General features: G+C 44.3%; 1 protein-coding gene across 1 annotated transcript in view; it reads left to right on the top strand.

Moving 5' to 3' along the window:
• SF3B3 (splicing factor 3b subunit 3) overlaps positions 1–21292 on the top strand; it is a 52704-nt gene extending 31412 nt beyond the window's left edge. Inside the window, exons 12-26 of the mRNA XM_023210381.1 lie at positions 3497–3648; positions 4099–4254; positions 5202–5357; positions 5887–6030; positions 9318–9440; positions 10448–10602; positions 12683–12857; positions 14098–14303; positions 14401–14557; positions 16413–16538; positions 17274–17486; positions 18033–18131; positions 18994–19137; positions 20084–20188; positions 20663–21292. Of these exons, the coding sequence (XP_023066149.1) occupies positions 3497–3648; positions 4099–4254; positions 5202–5357; positions 5887–6030; positions 9318–9440; positions 10448–10602; positions 12683–12857; positions 14098–14303; positions 14401–14557; positions 16413–16538; positions 17274–17486; positions 18033–18131; positions 18994–19137; positions 20084–20188; positions 20663–20803 (2252 nt within the window). The 3' untranslated portion in view covers positions 20804–21292. The remainder of the gene's footprint in view (positions 1–3496; positions 3649–4098; positions 4255–5201; positions 5358–5886; positions 6031–9317; positions 9441–10447; positions 10603–12682; positions 12858–14097; positions 14304–14400; positions 14558–16412; positions 16539–17273; positions 17487–18032; positions 18132–18993; positions 19138–20083; positions 20189–20662) is intronic.
• Positions 21293–23908: the final 2616 nt, after the last annotated feature.

Here is a 23908-nt window from a genome sequence, read left to right as displayed (position 1 = left end):
TACATTCCAGGTGTACTGACTGAAAGATCAGGACCTGGAGAAAGCTTTTGAATATATTCAGGACTTGCTGAAGCAAGATAAGTATCAGATACCCTTGTCTATGAAGTGAGAGTGAGTTACTGGAGCTTCAGGTATCTGGATGGTCACTCACTTTACCTTTTGGAGTGAGCTGCTGATTGAGCCTCAAATCCTAACGCAAGGCAAGTAAAAGAGAAAAGCATTCCCTCCTCTGGGGTCCTCAGCAGTGTTCAGACAGATGGGAGCCCTGTTGAACTGAGACCTAAAGATACGTTCTCATACCCTGATAGATTCTTCATTGAGGTATGAACTATTGTTTTTTTCATGTGAGACTTACATTCCTTAGAAAAGGGCAGTGTGGATGGTACAGTTCCTAGTCATTTACCTTGACTAAAGTTTGGCTTTGTTGTGAATTCCAACGTTTTTTTAAAAATAATTTTTTGTGGACTGGGCGTGGTGGTTTATGCCTGTAATCCCAGCACTTTGGGAGGCTGAGGTGGGCGGATCACCTGAGGTTGGGAATTTGAGACCAGTCTGACCAATATGGACAAACCCTGTCTCTACTGAAAATACAAAATTAGCTGGGCGTGGTGACACATGCCTGTAATCCCAGCTACTAGAGAGGCTGAGGCAGGAGAATTGCTTGAACCTGGGAGGCGGAGGTTGTGGTGAGCCAAGATCGCGCCATTGTATTCCAACCTGGGCAACCAGAGCGAAACTCTCTCCCAAAAAAAATAATAATAATAAATTTTTATAAAGTTGGGATCTTGTAATGTTACCCAGGCTGGTCTTGAACTCCTGAACTCAAATGATCATCCCTCCTCAACCTCCCAGAGTGCTTGAACCACCGTGCCCAGCTTGAACTCCAACTTTAATCTGCAGTCACTCTAGTACATAAGAGTTCATCTAGTGCAAGTCTTCTTCACTGTAGAAGGAAGGGGTAGAAGTTATAGTGTGCTTGATATTCACAGGGCCGTGTTTATTTTGAGGAAATCTGTGATGTAAAGTAGCTTTGAGACATCGTTGACTCTCCCTCTTGTTGAATTGCCTAGCAAAAGTATGACTCTATTTAAGTTCACTGAGCATTTATTCTTTTATGTTTGAGTAGTCTGAAGTCTTGGTCAAAGGAAAGGCACCCCTCCTCCCTTCCTTGCCCCCTTCTTTCCCATGAAAGTCAAAAGTTGTATGGTCTGTCTTTTGGAAGGTCCCTGTTTGCTTTTGGTGAAGATCCGAGACCAGAAATCCTGGCCAGTTACAGCCTTTTGTTGCTTGGCTTTAATTTGCTTTGACACAGCTTTTAAGGTTATTAGGTTTCAGTAATGAGAACATGGTAAATGATACTGTATTCATATAATGTTAAAATTAAATAACTTCTGTTATTTTTACACAACAAAAATTTCTAGTACAAAAACTGAGAACTGGAGTAAAGGTTCCAAACTTGGTGTTACGTAGAGATGGATTTTGGTTTCGTTGTAAGCTATTGAGCCATCCATTTCAGAGATAACTGTGTCCTTACTTGTTTTATGATAGTGAGTGGTGCTTAGTCTTACAAAGTCACCTTATAAGACGTTCCCAAAGCATTTGATATATGTTGACAGTTCTAGCATAATAACCAGAAACCAAGTATCTTCTTGTCCAGTATTATTCCTTATGATTTGGAAATTGAACTTTTACTCTGTGGATTCCTGGTTTAACCATTAGAGCAGGCCCATTGGGAAAGATCTTTAATCCTTGTTTTTCAGCCACCATAGTACGTACATATATGTGTAATATGTGTAATATTAACTGAAACAAAAATTTCACGAAACAGTTATCCTACTATATATGAAACAACTTCATAAATTACATTTATTTCTGTTAAGAAGTGCCTATTGTGCAACATGTTAAATTGATTTTATGTCCTGCTAATAGGGCAGAACACTACTGTTGGCCATGCCAATGATACATCTTCTTTTTTGTTTGTTTTGAGACAGTCTCATTCTGTCGCCCAGGCTGGAGTACAGTGGGGCGATCTTGGCTCACTGCCGCCTCCGCCTCCCGGGTTCAGGTAATTCTCCTGCTCAACCTCCTGAGTAGTTGGAATTACAGACGCCCACCACCACCCCTGGCTAATTTTTGTATTTTATTTGATTTATTTTTTAGTAGAGACAGGTTTCACCCTGTCAGTCAGGCTGGTTTCAAACTCCTGACCTCAGGTGATCCGCCCACCTTGGCCTCCCACCCTTGCTGGGATTACAAGCATGAGCCATCATGCCCGGTCGAATGATAACATCTTCACTTGACTCCTGCTTCTGTAAAGAATGCTGATTCTGCAGAACTGATCTAGTAACCTTAGTTCAGCTGAATCTCATGTGAAGTCATCAGAACCAAAAGTATGCCCTTCATGTGGTTGGGTGAGCCCTGTGGCATTGAGCTCTTGACAAGTGCTTAGGCAGACAGGGTCCTATAGCTGCTACTGCTGGGAGTGAGGCAGCCACTACATTGTGTGGTGCCTTGTCTTGTTCTGTCCCTTTTTTACCTAATTTCTGGGTAAGGGGGTGTTGATACAAAAATTCAAATGTAAAGGAGGAAAATCTCAACTCTTAAAAAAAATTAGCATGCCTTTAGTCAACATTTATCAAGCTTTATGCCAAACATGGTACTGGATGGGGACACTTGCAGAAGCTGTTGTATATTTTAGGGTGAGATACATGGAAAATACATGGCCTTTATGGGATCTGCAGAAGAAACTGAGGGTTCTGGTGTACCTCAAGTCATCTGACTTCCTTGAGAAACGCATTAGTGTTTATTCAACCACATTTAATTAGAAGAAGCAAATTCTAATAGGATTGCTCGTGACCACACGATTGTTCTGTTTCGAAATAGTGAAAAACCAGAGAGGTCAAGGAATAACAATATAAACAATCCCCACCCCCCATTTTCTGGTTATCTAGTTTTCTTACATCATTCTCACTGGAACTAGGATTCTCAGCTTCCAACCCTAGAATGAGTTAGTCTCACAGAGGCTTAAGTAATCTCTGTTTTGTTCATTAGAGCTTATGTTCATTTCTACATAAGCTTCTTTTGGAAGAAGTTAGGGGTCTTTCCTAGTTAGAAGGAGTATCTCTTCTTAGGAAGGGGTTGTGTGATTGACGACTGGCACAAATAAATGAAACTCTAGCTCAGTATGTTCATGTATCAATATCGTAGTATTTAAAATGTCCTCATGCCTCCGATTGCCTTGCTTTGTCCCTCTCACTTCTTTAGCAGATGTCTCAAGAAAATATTGAGGAAGCAGGGTTTATCTGTAGGCTCTTATGACCCCTAGTTTTCTTCTGGATCATCTTGCTCTGTGTGCATGTGTATGTGTGTATGTGTGTAATAACTACACATAGAAGAAGTGCCTTGGAAGGTTTCTGAAGAGAACTCTTAGTGTTTCATTTGGCTTTGTAATTCTAATGAGTTCTTATCTAACCAGCTCCCTTCTTTTCTTTTTCAGATGAGTTTGATGCCTATATCATTGTGTCTTTCGTGAATGCCACCCTGGTGTTGTCCATTGGAGAGACTGTAGAAGAAGTGACTGACTCTGGGTTCCTGGGGACCACCCCAACCTTGTCCTGCTCCTTATTAGGAGATGATGCCTTGGTGCAGGTGAGGGTTCTCAGAGCTTACCTACTCGGCCTGCTTTGTTCTTTCTTGGCCTTCATTGTGATGTGGCTGCTGTGTTCATGTCTCTTCACCCTCACCTTCCAGTAAGCCTTAGGGACGGAACTTACGATTTTGGCACATAACATCCTCCTCTGTATTTGCCATTTTTCTGTTACAGAGCCACATCACTGCAGCTTTCATCTCTAGTAAAGATCTTTATAAGTGTTTTGTTAATAAGCTTTGAACTTCTTTGAAGTGGACACCGCAAAACATTAACTATTTAAAAGTTTACCTTGCCTAGGGCCTACTAACTCTTTTGTCATTGATTCAACTGGTGCCTCAAATGCAGTGGCCCCAGATCTGATTGTAGTGACAGATCTGATAGATGTGAGGGTCATTCTGAGTGATGAATCAAATTGTTAAAGTCAGGTTTCTTTCTGTTACTTACTCTAGGTCTATCCAGATGGCATTCGGCACATACGAGCAGACAAGAGAGTCAATGAGTGGAAGACCCCTGGAAAGAAAACAATTGTGAAGTGTGCAGTGAACCAGCGACAAGTGGTGATTGCCCTGACGGGAGGAGAGTTGGTCTATTTCGAGATGGATCCCGTATGTTATTTTATCATTCACTGTGGGACTTAGTATAGGGTCCAGAGGGAAAGATGGGCAATGTAATTAGTCATTTAGATGACAGTATGGTGAAACCCCGTCTCTACTAAAAATACAAAAATCAATGGACGTGGTGACACACACTTGTAGTCCTAGCTACTCAGGAGGCTGAGGCAGGAGAATTCCTTGAACCTGGGAGGCGGAGGTTGCAGTGAGCTGAGATCACGCCACTGCACTCCAGCCTGGCGACAGAGCGAGACTCCATCTCAAAAAAAAAAAGAAAAACGAGTTGGAGTGACAGTGTTCACAAACCAATTTGGGCCTTTACAGAGATGGGGAAAAGGGTAAGTTGATATCTAATTCTGGGTGGAGTTATGAATTCCCCTATTAGCGATGAAACACTTGCTCCTCCTGCATTTTACCCTCTACTTTTCCAACAAATATTTGGCATAGAATTAATTTCTGCAGTCTGAATCCATTTCAGAAAACTTCTATATGGAAGAATGTTCAGTACATATAATTATCTTGCTCTCAGGAGGGCTCTAGTATGGCCAGATTTGTAGCCTTACTGTACCTTTGGTTGAGATTTGTCTTCAACTATATTTGAATTCCCTTCACCCAAAGTATTCTTGTAAACACATAAACAGTTTTATATATCTCCATTTCCTGAGAGCAAAGTTGGCTAAGAAAATTTGTGGCACATTGACCTTGTTCATTCTCTTATTGATGGAAGATACTCATTTTGCTTGCTGTGAGCCTGTTAAATTCAGTCTTGAGAACTCAGGTAGAGAAATTCTTGTCATTGATTATAGTAAGAGGAGTGAGAGTATGCAGAACCAAATACAACAGCCGTCCCTCATTCTCTGGATCCAGGGTTTTGGGGTGAATTGGAGCATCTAGACCCACCCCTTTGTAGTTTTGATCTCGCTCTGTCTTTCCTCCTGTAGTCAGGGCAGCTGAATGAGTACACAGAACGGAAGGAGATGTCAGCGGATGTGGTGTGCATGAGTCTGGCCAATGTACCCCCTGGAGAGCAGCGGTCTCGCTTCCTGGCTGTGGGGCTTGTGGACAACACTGTCAGAATCATCTCCCTGGACCCCTCAGTGAGTGACACTCTGAGCTTCAAGGATCATCTGGTTGGAACCTGAGCATCTGGCCCACTCCTGATATCCATCTCTGAGATCAACTGGGTTAGACCCCAGAATCCATACCTGCTGCTTCTCTTGTCGTTGCAGTGTGTTCCAGGAGTTTCCTGCTGTGGTTTAAGGATATGATCTGAGACTACAGAAATGTTTCTTTGGCTTAAACCTCAACTCCCTTTTTTTAGTTAAAAACCAAGACTGCATAAATTTGACTTGCTGCAGGACCCTAGATGACTTTTCGGGAGGTGTGCTTTGCTTAATTACCTTTACCAGTATCTTCTTTGACACAAGGAGTAAAGCATGATCTTCCCGAAGCTTATTCTGAGATTGAGTATAACTAATAACCCAATACTCTCTTAGAACTCACTCCCAGGGTTTTTTCTGTGCATAAGGAAGTACTTTTTCAATCCTAGAATTAGATTTCTCTGGGTATGTTTTTTTCCTAAAATTGTCATTTTCTGTGTTTTTATGATTTTTCTCTCCCTCTCAGGACTGTTTGCAGCCTCTAAGCATGCAGGCTCTCCCAGCCCAGCCTGAGTCCTTGTGTATCGTGGAAATGGGTGGGACGGAGAAGCAGGATGAGCTGGGTGAGAGGGGCTCGATTGGCTTCCTATACCTGAATATTGGGCTACAGGTAAGAGATCCAGAGGCCCACATTGTGGACATCAGGCCTTCTGTAGGTTTCACACACTCCTTTGTTTGGTAACAGGCGTTTCCTCTGCCCGTGGTTTCAGATCCTCACCTATGAAAAGTAAACAGTGTCACTCTGGGTTCCACTTTTCTCAGCTCTTTAATTTGAACAAATCAGGCTGGGAAAGAAATATTTTGATCAAATGCTTTTTGATAGCTACTCTAAGTCAGAACTGGCTGGGTTCCTCAAGGATCAACTGTAGTTCCCACTATTCATTAGTTTCAGAAGCAGAAACAGATACCTCTCAGTTCATCATTGTCTTCATTAGCAATAAAGGACCCCTAAATGTTCTCTGTTGTCAAAGTTGCTGAGCTCTTTGTGCCGTGAAAAAAAGGTGTGCTTTGATCCTAAGAGTGTTAGGATTTTTGATCATATGCTTTTCATTTACCCTAATGATTATTGACTCAGAAACATCTAAGTAATCTAGCCCAGGTACTTTTTGCTTTTTAATTTTACTTCCTAATTTAGAAATCTCAAACATAGCCAGAAGTTAGAGAGACTAATACAATCAACTTCCATGTACCCCTTTTTTTGGGGGGAGGGTGGTTGTTATTTTTCTTTTTTAGTTTTTTTTCTTTTGTTGGATTTTTATGGGCTGCCACATGGGTTTTCTATCTTTTCTTTTTTAGTTTTAACAGCTATCAACAACATTCTGCTGTTGTTGTTTTGTCTTTTCCCTGGGCTATTTTAAAGCAAATCCAAGATCTATCATTTCATCTACAAATACTTGATAATGTAGCTCCAACAGATGTCTGTTTTTGTAAGATATTAGTATTATGCTCAGCAAAATATAACAATAGTTCCTTACTACCATGTTCCAGTTTTCCCTGTTCTTCTTTCCCCCAATGTGTCTTTATAGTTGGTTGTCCTCAGGATCTCAGCGTAGCAGTCTGTGCTTTTTCCATTTGCTTCATCTGTCTTTTTATGTCTATTAAACTGTCCTACCCCGTTTTGAAGCATAACAAGATAAGATCATTTGTCTTGTAGCATTTCCCACCTTCTGGACTTTAAAGTCATTCCTTGTGTGTTCAATGTTCCTGTATCCTCTGTATCAAGCTGGTGGGTAGAGTATTAGACCATGCCGTCCCTTAGAAATGTAAGGTGAGCTACAGGTGTAATTTAAATTTTCTAGTAGCCACAAACAGGAAAAAAGTAATTTTAATTTTTTTTTTCCTTTAAAAAAAAAAGCAGAGACAGGGTCTCGCTGTGTTGCTCAGGCTGGTCTTCTCTTGAACTCCTGGCCTCAACCAATCCTCCTATATTGGCCTCCAAAAGTGCTGGTGGGAATGCAGGCATGAACCACCGTGCCTGGCCAGTTTTGATGTTTTATTAACTCTGTATATCTAAAATCATTCCAACATGTAGTTAATATAAAAATTGCTGAGCTATTTTACCTTTTTCTCTCTCTCTTTTTTTAAAACTAAGTCTGAAATCTGGTATTTGGCACTTTACACTTAACGTCTTAGTTCTCTTTAAAATTTATTTTTATTAAAAAAATAATTTCTTCCTTGAGACAGAGTCTTACTCCATTGCCCAGGCTGGAGTGCAGTGGTGTGATCTCAGCTCACTGCAGCCTTTGTCTCCTGGGTTCAAGCGATTCTCATGCCTGAGCCTCTTGAGTAGCCGGGATTATGGTGTGCACCACTACTCCCGGCTAATTTTTCTTGTTTCTAGTAGAGATGGGGTTTTGCCATGTTGCTCTGGCTAATCTTGACCTCCTGAGCTCAAGCGATCCACCCGCCTTGGCCTCCCAAAGGGCTGGGATTACAGGTGTGAGAAACCACACCTGGTCCTGTCTCAGTTCTGACTAGCCACATGTGGCTTGGGGTAGCTATAGTATCAGATATTGCAGAAGAAGAAAGTTGGTTAGATTCAGATTTCACTATTAGGGGAGGGGGACGGGAATATAGGTGGTGCTGTTCACTCCTATTGCATCATGTCAGGAGGTGTGTAATGTCTGGTTGTCCCACTCACAGTGATGTTGGGATGTTTATCTGTGTCTGTGTTAAAGTTCCCGTCAACCTTTTACTTAAAGCTATTACACACATTGCCTAGGTTCATTCTTTCATTAGTAGTTGGAAAATGATTTATTTCTTTTGGGATTTAATTAGTTGGAGTTATAAAGACAAAATTTGCATCATTCCTTTGCTTACGCTAAGTACAGTTCATACAGGAAAAGGATAAGTACTTTTTTCTCATTGTTCACCTGTTTTTAGAGTAAGGAGTGAGGGCCACAGCACTCCCTTCAGTGGGGACCCATAAAGTGGGTTTTTTGCTGTTTTTTAGAGTAACACTGGTCAGGTGCTGTAATCCCAGCACTTTGAGAGGCTAAGGTGGGTGGATCGCTTGAGCTTAGCTCCTTGGGAAGCTGAGGCGGGAGGATTGCTTGAGCCTGGGAGGTGGAGGCTGTAGTAAACCAAGACTGTGGCACCGTACTCCAGCCTGGGTGACAGACCCTGTCTCAAGAAATAAATAAAAATTAAAAAAAAAAATAGAGTAACATCATAAACTTGTGGATTTTTATGTGTTTGTGCTTAAAACTCCTCTTTTTTTAAACAGAGACAGAGTCTCACTATGTTGGCCAGGTTGTTCTTGAGCTCTTGGCCTCAAGCATCCTTCCTTGGCCTTCCACAGTGTTGTGATTATAGATGTGAGCCACCTCACCTGGCTTTTTTTTGAGGGGCTGGGGGGTGGTAAATTGCCTCATTCTAGAATAGTGGGAATTTCTATTTGAAGTTACTTCCTTTGTCCTTTTAACATGACCCCACAATTTGTAGGGGTTTCCTTGCCTTGTTGCACAAGAAAGTGTCTCCACATGCATCTGGAACATTCTTGCCCCAGCCCCAAACTAGTCATTCCTTTTAGGAACCTTGTTCCTTTAAAAAGAAGTGCTGTTTAGGAACCATGGTCTTTGTGGTTATTTAATTATTTATTTGAAATATACAATAGTGAAGAAGGATTTAACATACATGGTAAAAAGAAATATTAAGAAGATATAGTGAAAAATAAGTGTGTTTTTACTTAGTGGATGCTCCATAACTTTGAATGATTAAGTGATTTAGTGAGAGAATAAATGAATGGGTATCTGATTATTAGGATCTTTTTTAAACAACCAAGTCATTTCTTTCCATCTGCTCTAATTTCTTATATGAAGTAGCCAAGGGAGAGGTTTTCCTGTCATAGCTGATAAGCTTCCATCAGGCTTCACCTGCTCCTCTCCTTTTGATTAGAACGGTGTGCTGCTGAGGACTGTCCTGGACCCTGTCACTGGGGATTTGTCTGACACTCGCACTCGGTACCTGGGATCCCGTCCTGTGAAGCTGTTCCGAGTCCGAATGCAAGGCCAGGAGGCAGTAAGTAATGAAGGTTGGGGACAGGCAACATGTTTGGGATTTTAGTGGCACCATCTGAAAACAATCTTTGTTGTAAGCTTTACTTTCACTAATTTGCCACTCCATCTTGATTGGTTTCCTTCATGTGGGGAGTCCTGAGTTTCCTAACCTCATTGGGGCTCCATGGCACCATGTCATGATTTGGTTATAGTTGGGTTGAGATTTCGATCCCTTTAGCCCTCTGGCTGGTCAAATAGGGCTGGAAACCTCCCCTCTAGGACACCACTAGCCGTGAGAATTCTCGGGTTTTATCCCAGTCTTAGATCAGTGTCAAGTTTACTACCTAATGTGAAAGAGATTAGGAAACATTGTATCCCTTATAGTTAAGAATGTTAGTGTTTCTGGGCACTGTGCTGATTCCATTTAATTCTTTTTTTTTTTTGAGATGGAGTCTCACTCTATCACCCAGGCTGGAATGCAATGGTGCAAGCTTGGCTCACCGCAACCTCCACCTCCTGGGTTCAAGCGATTCTCTTGCCTCAGCCTCCCGAGTAGCTGGGATTACAGGTGCATGCCACCAGGCCCGGCTAATTTTTGTATTTTTAGTAAGGATGGGGTTTCACTATGTTGGCCAAGTTGGTCTTGAACTCCTGACTTCAGGTGATCTGCCCACCTTGGCCTCCCAAAGTGCTGGGATTATAGGCATGAGCCACCTCACCTGGCCTTCGTTCTATTTAATTCTTGCAGCTGCCCAGCCTTGTGGTACTATTTTCATTTTACACACGTGGAAGCAGGCTTTGAGAGATGAAGTGATTAGTCTAGATCATATGGCTCGTAGCCCATGCTTTTCACATATGCTAAGCCATGGTGCCTCTCTCTAGCCCTCTTTTTCTTAAGATAGCCTGTTAGATTTCTAGAATATCTTAGGATACTCTGCAGATTGAAATTTGGGGATAGGGCTTTTGTTCACCTTACCATGTTTGTATTTTTTCCCAAACCTTATTGGAGCTGGTTTTTTTTCCCCTCAGGTATTGGCCATGTCAAGCCGCTCATGGTTGAGCTATTCTTACCAATCTCGCTTCCATCTCACCCCCCTGTCTTACGAGACACTGGAATTTGCATCGGGTTTTGCCTCAGAACAGTGTCCCGAGGGCATTGTGGCCATCTCCACCAACACCCTGCGGTGAGTGAGTGAGTGTTTGAAGCTCAGCAGGAAGCCTTTCTGCCAAGGGCTCAGACTGGTTCTGCCAGAGTGTTGGAGGAGGCTGTGAAGAGGTGGCAGAGAGCCGACTTTACCATGAAGCTTGTGTGTTGCAATTGAAACCTTCATTTGGCTCAGCATTTTAGTACCTGAGAGCCAAGTTTCGGTGTTTTAGCTTCTGTTAAGACTTTCAAGGCAAAGCTTTAATACAGTCCAATCTTCCTGAGATTTCAGATTTTTATTTTCTAGCGAAAGGGCATTGCCATTGGATTCATTTTAGAGCAAGTATTGGATCACTGCATTGATAACCTTTCTTACTCTGTCTTGTCATTTGTGGTATTAAATCTTAAATTTTAACCTACATGAAAAAAAGTTGACAGAACTGTTCTTCCTGATAATATTGATGTGAAGTTTGAGCACTATATGTAATACTGCTTGCAAGATGGAAAAGAACCTAAAATAACCCAGTGAGTTTGGCTTCCTCAAGTTTTTGGGGGCTTTTAAAATTAAGCCACCAAAGTTGTTCACATCTTGGTTATAATTATTGGCTGTTCATAATGAAACTATGGCCTCTTGATAGATTAATCACTATTGCTTATCAAATGAGCTCTCAAAATTTCTTTGCAGCAACTTTCAGGATCTTTTCATGGTCATTGTCCTTTTTCTTTCTGTCATCTTTGTATTTATCTTCTGCTCTAGCAGAGTTGATCTCCCTGCACTCCTCTACATCACTAATATTTTTTAAATCTCTGCCTGTGCTGGAATGCTTCACCCACATGCACACCTGCCTGTCAGTGTTCTCCTTGGCTTTTAAGCCAGCCTTGTATCCTCATCTGTGGTCCCTACCTCCTGAATTCCTATAGATTTAGACAATCCCTACAGATTTTTAGGCTTTCCTAGGAGCAGAACTTAATTCCCCCCAAAACTAAATCAGGGAAGATGACTGTGAGACATAAAAGCATAGTGCTTGGGGGCAGTTCATTTTTTAAATTATTTTTATTTTTAAATTTATTTTTTTGAGACAAGGTCTTGCTCTGTTGTACAGGTTGGAGTGCAGTGGTGTGATCATGGCTCACTGCAGCCCCAACTTCCTGGACTCAAGCTATTTCTGCCTCAACCTCTCAAGTACCTGGTGGGACTATAAGCACATGCCATCATGCCCGTCTGATTTTTGTGGTTTTTTAAATAGAGACAGGATTTCACCTCGGTGCCTAGGCTGGTCTTGAGCTCCTAAGCTCAAGAGATTCTCCCACCTCAGCCTCCCAAGTAGCTGGGACTACAGGTGCATGCCACCATACTCAGCTTTTCTTTGGTATTTTCAATAGAGTTGGTGTTTCACCATGTTGCCCAGGCTGGTCTTGAACTCCTAGCCTTAGGTGATCTGCCCGCTTCGGCCTCCCAAAGTGCTGAGATTACAGCCGTGAGCCACTGTGCCCAGCCCATGTCTTTTTTAATGTAGAGAATAAACTACAAATAAAACTCCATCACTAGAGATCAGGTAACTATATTTTTTAGGGTACCTGGGTTCTGCCCGTTTTGCACATAGTTTGGCTTATGTGTGCATCTCTGTCCAATTTGACAGAAATTTGTAGGTCCCCTATTTGCTGTCATAGTTTGCATTGTCATAGCTTGCATTGTCATAGTTTTCCAAAACTGAGGTGATTTTTGTTCACAAAGGCATCCACTTTATTTTATGAAGCACAGTCACTACAGATACCATATATGTTCAGGTAATTACAGTGATCACAACAAATTTGGGATTGGGCACTTTATTATCATTAGAGTGATTAAAAAAAATCTTTTGGCAATCGTTTGTGTTTCATTGGTGAGAACTAGAATTGCCATGAATTGTGGTAGGGTGTTGCCAAATGGGAAGGCCCTTCCCGGATCTCTGTGTCTGCAGTGCAGTTTTCTAGATTAGGAGGCTGTTGTTTAATGTTGCCTAATGCCAGCGTTAGAGCTTCGGGGATTGGTGTGTTTATTGACTGCTCAAAGCCTATTTCAACACCAATTTCTAGGTCCTGAGTGAGTATTAAATAACTGCCTTGCTTTTCTGTCATAGGATTTTGGCATTAGAGAAGCTCGGTGCTGTCTTCAATCAAGTAGCCTTCCCACTGCAGTACACACCCAGGAAATTTGTCATCCACCCTGAGAGTAACAACCTTATTATCATTGAAACGGACCACAATGCCTACACTGAGGCCACAAAAGCTCAGAGAAAGCAGCAGATGGCAGAGGTAATGAGACTAACGTTCAGGGGTTCTGTTAAAAGATGTGTGAAATTACGTTGAAAAGTTTTAACTGCTCAGCACTTTGGGAGGCTGAAATGGGAGGATTGCTAGTTCGAGACCAGCCTGGGCAACATAGCAAAACTGCATCTCTATTAAAAATTTTGAAAGATAGCCTGGTGTGTTGGTGCACTCCTGGTATATTGGCACACTCCACTGCATACCAGTGGCACTCTGGACATGAGACTCTGTCAAAAGTTTAAACTCCTGTAATTGTTGTTATATTCTTTGTTTTTAAAGATCTAGGCTCTTTTCAGCTTCTTTAAGCAGAGGCCTTTGCCCCAAAGTACTTCATGTTAGAGCCTTTCTTGTAACCCAGGACTATACTCTGACCTCCATTTATTCACAATTAAGTTCCCTCTCTGAAACAGAATTCTCCAGTCTTTGAGCTTCCAAAATAGACTGTATTTCCTGGATTTGGGCCCAAAGGAGACAGCTTTCATGTTCTCCACAATACCAGCTCTTTATAGAACTCATTGCCTAGCAAAAACCAAATAGCTACAACCACGTAGAACTGTATCCAGCCTTAAAGAGTGGAGACAGAGTAGTCTTAGTAAGAGAAATCAGATGGGTTGGATAGGAAAAATGGAGTTTCCATTGTCATTTTCTCAAGCCACTAGTCACAGCTATTGTTCTCTTTGGTGTTTTCTACTAATATGTAACTAGCAATGTCTGGATTTCCCTTTTGTGATCTGTCTTCCCTAGTCTGTACACCTTTCCTTTTAATATTCATGTTGGGAAATCCTGGTTGGGACGGCTGACTTTGCTGCTTTATGTATTAAGAACCCCTTGGGGCCGGGCGCGGTGGCTCATGCCCGTAATCCCAGCACTTTGGGAGGCCGAGACGGGCGGATCACGAGGTCAGGAGATCGAGACCATCCTGGCTAACATGGTGAAACCCCGTCTCTACTAAAAATACAAAAAAAAAAAAAAAAATTAGCCGGGCGTGGTGGCGGGCGCCTGTAGTCCCAGCTACACGGGAGGCTGAGGCAGGAGAATGACGTGAACCCGGGAGGCGGAGCTTGCAGTGAGCCAAGATTGTGCCACTGCACTCCAGCCTGGGCAACAGAGCGAGACTCCTTCTCAAAAAAAAAAAGAACCCCTTGGAGTGTTCTTGCTACCTATCCTCTTCTCAGCCAGCCCCTACCTCTGAACACACCAACTCAGTTGTTTGTTTTTTTGGGTTTAGGAAATGGTGGAAGCAGCAGGGGAGGATGAGCGGGAGCTGGCCGCAGAGATGGCAGCAGCATTCCTCAATGAAAACCTCCCTGAATCCATCTTTGGAGCTCCCAAGGCTGGCAATGGGCAGTGGGCCTCTGTGATCCGAGTGATGAATCCCATTCAGGGGAACACACTGGACCTTGTCCAGCTGGAACAGAATGAGGCAGCTTTTAGGTAAGGAGCCCAGGACATTTCAGGGTTTGGTAGACTGGAACAGGAGCTCTCTGGGTTTTGATGAAGGCCTTACTCTTGCTTCTTACTCTGTGTGTAGTGTGGCTGTGTGCAGGTTCTCCAACACTGGTGAAGACTGGTATGTGCTGGTGGGTGTGGCCAAGGACCTGATACTGAACCCCCGATCTGTGGCAGGGGGCTTCGTCTATACTTACAAGCTTGTGAACAATGGGGAAAAACTGGAGTTTTTGCACAAGGTAGGAATCAGCCAGTGAGTGGTTCTCCTAGATCTTAAGTCCTATTGAATTCTCTCACTTTTGCTTATGTTATGGGTCAGGTCTTTTGGAGACCAGCTCCTTGATTCCAATCCGTCTCTTACCAGCACATGGAAAATGCTGGGGCCTTCTAGCTGCGGTGATGCTCTTGTGCCTGTGCATTCCACAGGAAGGCTTTGTGCTAACCACCCATAATGGGGAGATGGATGCACATTGAATCGGTCCCTTTCTTACTGTTTTAATAAGCGGGCAACAATTTGTGGCCAAAATTCAGCAGTTTAAATAATTAATATTCTGGCTGGGTGCGGTGGCTCACACCTGTAATCCCAGCACTTTGGTACCAGCCCGACCAACATGGTGAAAGCCCGTCTCTACTAAAAATACAAAAATCAGCCAGGCATGGTGGCACGCACCTGTTATCCTAGCTACTTGGGAGGCTGAGGCAAGAGACTCACTTGAACCCGGAAGGCGGAGGTTGCAGTGAGCTGAGATTGTGCCATTGCACTCTAGCCTGGGTGGCAGAGTGAGACTGTCAAAAAAAAAAAAAAGATTTAGTATTCTTTTCCATCTGCATTATCTGGGAAGTTACTGTTTAATGAGTACAGAGTTTCAGTTTGGGAAGATGAAAAAAAAGCTGGAGATGATAGTTACACAACAGTAAATGTGCTTAATGCCACTGAAGTGTATACTTAAAAATGACTGGGCATGGTGGCTCATGCCTGTAATCCCAGCACTTTGGAAGGCCGAGGTGGGCGAATCACCTGAGATAAGGGGTTCAAGACCAGTCTGGTCAACGTGGTGAAATCCCATCTCTATTAAAAATAAAAAATCAGCCAGGCATGGTGGTGGGCGCCTGTAACCCCAGCTACTCCAGAGGTTAAGGCAGGAGAATTGCTTGAACCTGGGAGGCAGAGGTTGTAGTGTGCCGAGATTGCGCCACTGCACTCCAGCCTGGGCGACAGAGTGAGACTCTGTCTCCAAAAAAAAAAAAAGGATTGAGATGGTAAACTTTATGTTATGTCTATTTTACCATAATTATTAAAATAAAAATAATTTTCTCCTCCACACTGACAGCATGTGGATTCCTTCAACCCTACCGTAAGGGGAGTATCCTCTAATAAATACTTCATAGACCCTTTTGTGTATAAAATTTGTCTCTCCTTTACAACTGAGATGTCACTAGGCTGGGTGCAGTGGCTCACACTTGTAAACCCAGCATTTTGGGAGTCTGAGTCGAGCAGATCACTTGAGCCCAAGAGTTTGAGACCAGCCTGGACAATGTGGTGAAACTCAGTGTTTACAAAAAATACAGATAATTATTAGTTGGGCATGATGGCACATGCCTGTAGTCCCAGCTACTTGGGAGGCTGAGGTGGGAGGATCACCTGAGCCCAGGAAGTCCAGGCTATAGTGAGCCGTGATTACGCCTGTCACAGCCCTCCAGCCTGAGCGACAGTGAGACCCTGTCTCAAAAAAAAAAAAAAAAGATGTCATTTTTCACTAGCATTTCTTTCCTGTCCCTCCACAAATTACAGTCACTTCTTAGCTACTAAAGCTTCACTATTATTTCATAAGGCCAGTTAAACCGAGCACAGGCTCTGGGCAGCTGTCATCAGGTACCAGAACTTCTTGTCACTTGTAGCATTGATCCCTCTGCTGGGTGAATGCAGCGTGTGGGACCTGTTCACCCCAACACGCTGATTCATTAGCAAAATGAGATCACTGGTGTGTTTCTTAATGATAGGCTCCTGTGAAAGAAGGCATTTCTAGGCGGAGAGGTGGGGCCTGTGTCTGGCTGGCATTTGTAATAGCTGTATTACGTGCTTTTCCTCTATAGACTCCGGTGGAAGAGGTCCCTGCTGCCATTGCCCCATTCCAAGGGAGGGTGTTGATTGGTGTGGGGAAGCTGTTGCGTGTCTATGACCTGGGAAAGAAGAAGTTACTCCGAAAATGCGAGAATAAGGTAAGTGTGCTGGCGTTGGTGCTGAGATCTAGCTCACATGTCAAGGGCGGGGGCACTGGTGGGGTGGTGGACATCGAGTTTTAAAATCTTATCTTTATTAGGACTTGTTGTGTTACCCCAATTCCAGCTTCAGAATTATGCGCTTTTTTTTTTTTTTCCCCCTGAGATGGAGTCTCGCCCTGTTGCCCAGGCTGGAGTGCAGTGGTGCAATCTCGGCTCACTGCAACCTCCGCCTCCTGGGTTCAAGTGATTCTCCTGCCTCAGCCTCCCAAGTAGCTGGGACTATAGATGCACGCTGCCACGCCTGGCTGATTTTTTGTATCTTTAGTAGAGACAGGGTTTTACCATGTTGGCCAGGCTGGTCTCTTAACTCCTGACTTCATGATCCACCCACCTTGGCCTCCCAAAGTCCTGGGTTTACAGGCATGAGCAACCGCACCAGCCCTTGAGTTTTGAGAGGAGCAGGAGTAGAGGATTCTCATTTCTTGACTTACCAAACAAGAACCAGCTTTCTATTTTGCTAGCTTCTGTAAGGAATGTAACTCAGAGTTAGGCATATATTTGCACCATATTATAAAAGCTATTTGGCTCTTTTCCCCACCAAGAATTCATTGCTAACTGCTGTTTTTTGGTATTTGCTGTTCTGCTGACCCTGTATATGTCATACGGAAAGCTGGACTTTCTTTGAGTTCTGAACCCCAAGATTACACCCACTATTGTCCTTGTTTTTCCCAGCATATTGCCAATTATATCTCTGGGATCCAGACTATTGGACATAGGGTAATTGTATCTGACGTGCAAGAAAGTTTCATCTGGGTTCGCTACAAGCGTAATGAAAACCAGCTTATCATCTTTGCTGATGATACCTACCCTCGATGGGTCACTACAGCCAGCCTCCTGGACTATGACACTGTGGCTGGGGCAGACAAGTTTGGCAACATATGTGTGGTGAGTTGGTGTTGTTCACTTGGGTTATGGTGATGTATAGGAAAGCTGGCTCAGTTTATTGTGGGTAAAGCCAAAGATGAATCAAATCTGAGGAGTAAAAATGGATATAAAATTCCATCCTACTAAAGCTAACTCTACAAGCAATCTGTTCTTTAAGCCTTCTTACTAGTCTTTTGGATTTTTCTGTGGTTTATCTCCCTCCTCTCTATTGAACATGATTTAATGATAGGTTTAGTTTGAGCTAATGGCTAATATTTCTTTTTACGTTTTGTAAGAACTTTGGAACGTCTGTTGTCTGTGTTGTGTGATTTTGATGTTACCCTTAGCTGTGTTAAACTCCTGCTCATGGGTCGATTCTTTTGAGTTTCTTGCTCCTCAGACACAGCTCCTGCCCACCAGAGCAGGTGCAGGACACATGGGCCCAGGCCTCTGTCTAGGCAGTGCCCCTATGGCTGACTTGCAAAGACCTGGGCCAGACCTGTTGCTTGGCGACCCAGGTGAGCAGGTCTGGGCCCCAGCACTGTGACCTGTGTCACTTCCTTGTAGGTGAGGCTCCCACCTAACACCAACGATGAAGTAGATGAGGACCCTACAGGAAACAAAGCCCTGTGGGACCGTGGCTTGCTCAATGGGGCCTCCCAGAAGGTAAGATTGCAGAATGGTCCCAGGGAGGGCGCTGCTTAGCACTTCTCCTGTTGGCCGTCACTGAAGAAATTGCGTTTAGTGAATTATTCACAGTGCACACGACTGTGCTGAATGCTGTCCTTCCACAGTCCTTTCTTACCAATCTGCAAAAATCTCCTTGGAGAGTAGCGAGTTCCTTCGAGAGAGTCCATTCCCAGTCCTCTGCTCTGAGGTGTGTCCAGGGCTTTACTTCTCCTGTAGGTATATGCTGCTTTAATAGAGGATCTCTGGACTTTCTATTTTAGAAGACAAGCCTAGTGATTGCTGTTTTCTATAATTTTCTTTGTGTTTTCCTTTTTTTTTTTATGGCAAGCTTGATAAATTTAACAAAATGGTTCTTATCGTTTAAGAGATGATGAACAGTAACTTTAGCGTGTTTTATGAGGCATTAAGCCTTAAGTAAATGTGAGAATTTTAAAGTATTTTTAGGTTTTAGTAATTTTTGGATTTCTTGTTTGTTTTTGAGACAAGGTGTCACTTGGTCACCTGGGCTGTAGTGTGGTGATACGATCACAGATCACTGCAGCTTCCACCTCCTGGGCTCAAGTGTTCCTTCCCCCTCAGCCTCCTGAGTAGCTGGGACTACAGTGCATGCCACCAAACCTGGCAAATTTTGTGGGTATGGGTATATGAGGCCTCACTGTGTTGCCCAGGCTGGTCTTGAAATTCTGGGCTCAAGCAATCCTCCCACGGTTGGCCTCTATAGTAGTTTTTGGATGTTAATAGATGGTGAAATGTGCCTTAGGGAGCACTGCATGCTCTCGGTAGTCCAGGGAGGCTCCTGAAGGTACACACAGTCACTAGTCTTGTTTCTGACTCACAGGCAGAGGTGATCATGAACTACCATGTTGGAGAGACGGTGCTGTCCTTACAGAAGACTACGCTGATCCCTGGAGGCTCAGAATCACTTGTCTATACCACCTTGTCTGGAGGAATTGGCATCCTTGTGCCATTCACGTCCCATGAGGTGAGAGCACCCACATTACTCTGGCCTTGACTTTTAAGGTTGTTTCTTGGTGTTGAATCTACCTAAGAGGTCAAATTCATTTGTCCGCACATATAATTAATAATGTTCTGGGGAATTATAGAGTGACAGAAGTACTTGGGGAGATAGGAATCTTGATTCCCCCGCACCCAGGGAAGGCCCATTTATTGTTGTTGTTGTTTTTTTTGGAATGGAGTCTCCTGTCACCCAGGCTGGAGTGCAGTGGCACAATCTCAGCTTACTGCAAATTCCGCCTCCCAGGTTCATGCCCTTCTCCTGCCTCAGCCTCCCAAGTAACTGGGACTACAGGCCACCGCCACCACACCTGGCTAATTTTTTGTATTTTTAGTAGAGACGGGGTTTCACCATGTTAGCGAGGATGGTCTCGATCTCCTGACCTCGTGATCCGTCCGCCTTGGCCTCCCACAGTACTGGGATTACAGGCGTGAGCCACTGCGCCGGGGCAGGCCATTTGTTTTTATACTGTACTAGGGTTTGCTTCAGTCTGATGCGAGTTTACAAGGTTAGCCTGAGCCCAAAGCTCTAGAACCGGACTCCACAGACTAGGATTGCCAGGATTGATGGGATGATCCCTGCTGGGGCACACATTGCCATATGGAGTCCACTCTAGGTTTGCCAGAGTTCGGCATGTTTTATTCCAGCAAAGGAAGCTGGGATCAGGAATCTGACCTCACAACCATTCTTTATGTGTGGCATTCTCTTTTGCACTGCAGACAACACGAGGTCTCCTTTTGGATTTTAACTATCGTGTTATAGCAGAAAAACCTGTGATTGTCAGAAAGTGATTAGATATTTCCCTTGTGTTTGTATGGTAAAAATGAATGGCTTGTCTGTTCGTTGTGCTTGTGGAAACTCTAGACTAGTTGAAATCACTTCTCAGTGACAGATTTTTTGTTTCTTCTGCCAGGACCATGACTTCTTCCAGCATGTGGAGATGCACCTGCGGTCTGAACATCCCCCTCTCTGTGGGCGGGACCACCTCAGCTTTCGTTCCTACTACTTCCCTGTGAAGGTAGGTTGGGGGAATCTGAGCTGGAAAGGGAGATCCTGAGTAGAGGAGCAGCACAGGGAGCAGAATGATGGGAATAATACCAGGGAGGGTGCTCCCCTCGGGGCAGACCACAGCCAGAGCAAAGGCTTCGCTGTTTCTGCCAATCTGAACTCTGAGTACCAAGAGTCAACTTAGATAGTGTTCCTGGATCTACAAGCGGGGTTCAAGTATCGAGTGGAGAATGAAAAGCTTTCCTGCCTGGGCGTGGTGGCACACGTTTGTGGTCCCAGCCAATTGGGAGGCTGAGCCCCAGAGTTTTGAGAGTGCGATGAGCCATGATTATCCCACTGCACTGCAATCTGGATGATAGGGTTGAGACCCTGTCTCAAAAACTAAAAAATAAAAACAGCTTTCCCTACAACTGCTGCTTTAGCATGTGCCATTTTCTTTGGGCATCTCACCATTTTTTTTCCTTTTGCTTTCTCCATATCTTAGAATGTGATTGATGGAGACCTCTGTGAGCAGTTCAATTCCATGGAACCCAACAAACAAAAGAATGTCTCTGAAGAACTGGACCGTACCCCACCCGAGGTGTCCAAGAAACTCGAGGATATCCGGACCCGCTATGCCTTCTGAGCCCTCCTTTCCCTATGGGGCTTGCCAGAGACTGTGTATTTTGTTTCCCCCACCACCATCGCCGCCACCTGGCTTCTGCCATGTGGCAGGAGGGTGACTGGATAATTAAGACTGCATTATGAAAGCCAACAGCTCTCTCCCCTCACCTCTTCTCCTGGAATGACTGGCTTCCCCTCAAATTGGCGCTGAGATTGGCTACACTTCTCCCCACCTGGTACATGATACATGACCCTGGGTTCCAGTGTGGAACCCAATTCCCCCATTCCCCAAAGCCGCCCCTACATTGATATGTCTGACTCTCCTGTCTACTTTTGCACACACCCTTAATTTTTAACTGGTTTTCCTGTAAATACAGTTTTGTACAATGTTATCTCTGTGGGAGGAAGGAAGGAAGGCTGTGGTGGGACTGGGTAGGATATAGTATCACTCCTCAGTTCTGCTGCTGTAGAATCTAACCAGAAAGAAACAGAAACCTAGTTTTTAAGGTGACTGGCGTCCATGTGTCTTGTTCTGGAGATGAGGATGTAGGTGGGAGGTTTGAGCCCAGGTTAGAGCAGGACTCTTTTTTTTTTTTTTTTTTTTGAGACAGTCTCGCTCTGTCTCCCAGGCTGGAGTGCAGTGGCCGGATCTCAGCTCACTGCCAGCTCGGCCTCCCGGGCTTACGCCATTCTCCTGCCTCAGCCTCTGGTGTAGCTGGGACTACAGGCGCCCGCCACGTCGCCCAGCTAGTTTTTCTTCATACTTCATATTTTTAGTAGAGACGGGGTTTCACCGTGTTAGCCAGGATGGTCTCGATCTCCTGACCTCGTGATCCGCCCGTCTCGGCCTCCCAAAGTGCTGGGATTACAGGCTTGAGCCACCGCGCCCGGCCTAGAGCAGGACTCTTAAGTTAGAGTAGGCTCCTTCCTTCCAGATGCCTACTTGGACTTGGGACACTGTGGCTCCCTACCCCGAGGTCTGTGGTGGTTTCTTTGTCTTTTCCTGGTTCTTTTTGCTGTGCTGATGAAACATGGGCTCAATAACCATGTGGATACCCACCCCTTTTCCCACTGGCTATTGAGGAAGGGTGGCTGATTCTTCCTCTTCTACTCTGAGGATATTAGTATGGGGATTTTAGCATGAATTCCAGCTGGGGAGTCTTAACAGATGTCCCTTTTGCTGATACAGCACCTAAAGAAATCTTTGGCTCCGTAGGACCATAGGAAGGGTCAGTACAGAAGAACCTGGATACTGCCCTGCCCCTGAGAACTGTGTATATGTGGGGCCTGTCTGCAGCACCCATCTCAGGTCAGTTCCACAGGGCCTTTAGGGTATAATGAGAGCCTGTCAGCTGGAAGAGGCCCAGTTGCAGAAATGTTCCAGCCCACCCCTGAGAATTCCCCGTTTAGTTGTGTGGGAAGCCCTCGTCTTCCAGGCTGTCCTTGTGCCTTGAACCTGGAGAAACGAGCTCACTGTTCTCAATCACAAAGTAAAACATTCTTTCATCTGCGTGCAGTCAGCCACCTAAATTGAGCAAATGATCTGGTGAGCACTGGGTTAGAATCAGGAATGGTGGTGAAGAGATACAATCTGAACCTCCCAGAGCCCAGTGCAGAGGGTTCCTGACACTGTCTCCTGGAACTAAGTATCTTGAATTATGACTTGGTTTTAGATCAGTCAAGAGAGACCCAGGTTTTGCCAGGAGTCGAATCCCTAAATAACATGTTTTTTTCTCACTTAGCTCATGAATTTGCATAGTAGACAGTAGTTCTGAATTAGATTTTGAAAACCTAATTTCAGGGCTCATTTTTTCCTGTGGCCCTAAATCCATTCTATCAAATTGTATGATACTGACATGCAGTCATCTGAGGAACTCGTAGATATTTGAGCAGCGCCTTGCCTCATTTCTAACTCAAGTTTGACTGAAATACATACACTCCATACAGAAGGTAGGAGGTTATGAAAGAAAGGAAAATCTGTGGAATCAGGAGTTGTCACCACTGAGCTTCCTCTGGAAGTCGGCCCATCAGCTTCCTTGTTCTCTGTAAGAGGAAGGGTTAGGACAAGGAATTGGACTTGAATATGTGGAAAGGAATTTTCATAGCTGTTGCTACAGAACCTACAAAAGTTTATAATTTATTGATTGGATGTAGCTCAATGACAAGTCCCATCTGTGTAATTGTTAAGGGGACCTGATTGACTCCTGTGGTTTGACTGAGCAACCAGGTAAATAGAGACCTCTCTCCAGCCTTGCAAAACCCACCAGAGGCTGCTGCAGAACTTGGACAGAGGGATCTGCCCTTGGGTTTGCTTCCATCCTGTTCCATTGCTAAGCCCTTGTGACTTGGATCCTAGGACTGAAAAGTTTTTAGCTGCCTCAGCTTTCCCCTGACCTTACGGGCAGAGGTTCTGCAGATGTTTCCTTCGGAAGATCTCTTGCCAAGAATAGCATTCCTTTGGAGGAGGGGGGTTCTAGTTGGAATGTTGCTTTTCTTGGTTAGTGTAAATGTATTGCTAGTGAGACAGCTGCCAGCGCTGGAAAAGGTTCGTCTCACAGGGAGAGCGCTGGTCCCCAGAATGTGTGCTGTTCCCACGCTGCTGCCTTTCTTGAACTTGTTAGAGGAAAGCCAGAAATGTTAAGGCATTCAGATGGGATCAAAATTTTTTTAAAAATTTTTTATTAGAGGCAGTCTCACTCCTTTGCCTAGCCTGGAGTTCAGTGGAGTCATTATAGCTCACTGAGGCATGAACTCCTGGGCTCCAGCGATCCACCTCAGCCTCCGGAGTACGGGAGACTACAGATGTGTGCCACCATACTCAGTTAATTTTTAAACTTTTGTAGAGACAGGGTCTCCCTGTGTTGCCCAGGCTGGTCTCAAACTCCTGACCTCAAACAATCCTCCTGCCTTGGCCTCCCAAAGCACTGGGATTATAGGTGTGAGCCATTGCGCCTGGTCCTAAATTCTTGTTTTTTTGTTTGCTTATCAGAGACAGAATCTCTTGCCCAGGCTGGAGGGCTGTGGTGCGATCTCAGCCCACTGCAACCTCCGCCTCCTGAGCTCAAGCAATCCTCCTATCTCAGCTTCCCAAGTAGCTAGAACCTCAGGCATGTGCCATCATGTCCAA

This window comes from Piliocolobus tephrosceles, chromosome 17 (assembly GCF_002776525.5).
Source record: "Piliocolobus tephrosceles isolate RC106 chromosome 17, ASM277652v3, whole genome shotgun sequence".
Classification (NCBI taxonomy): Eukaryota; Metazoa; Chordata; class Mammalia; order Primates; family Cercopithecidae; genus Piliocolobus; species Piliocolobus tephrosceles.
Note: the sequence above shows the minus strand (reverse complement) of the source record. Positions and strands in the feature narration are given on the sequence as shown.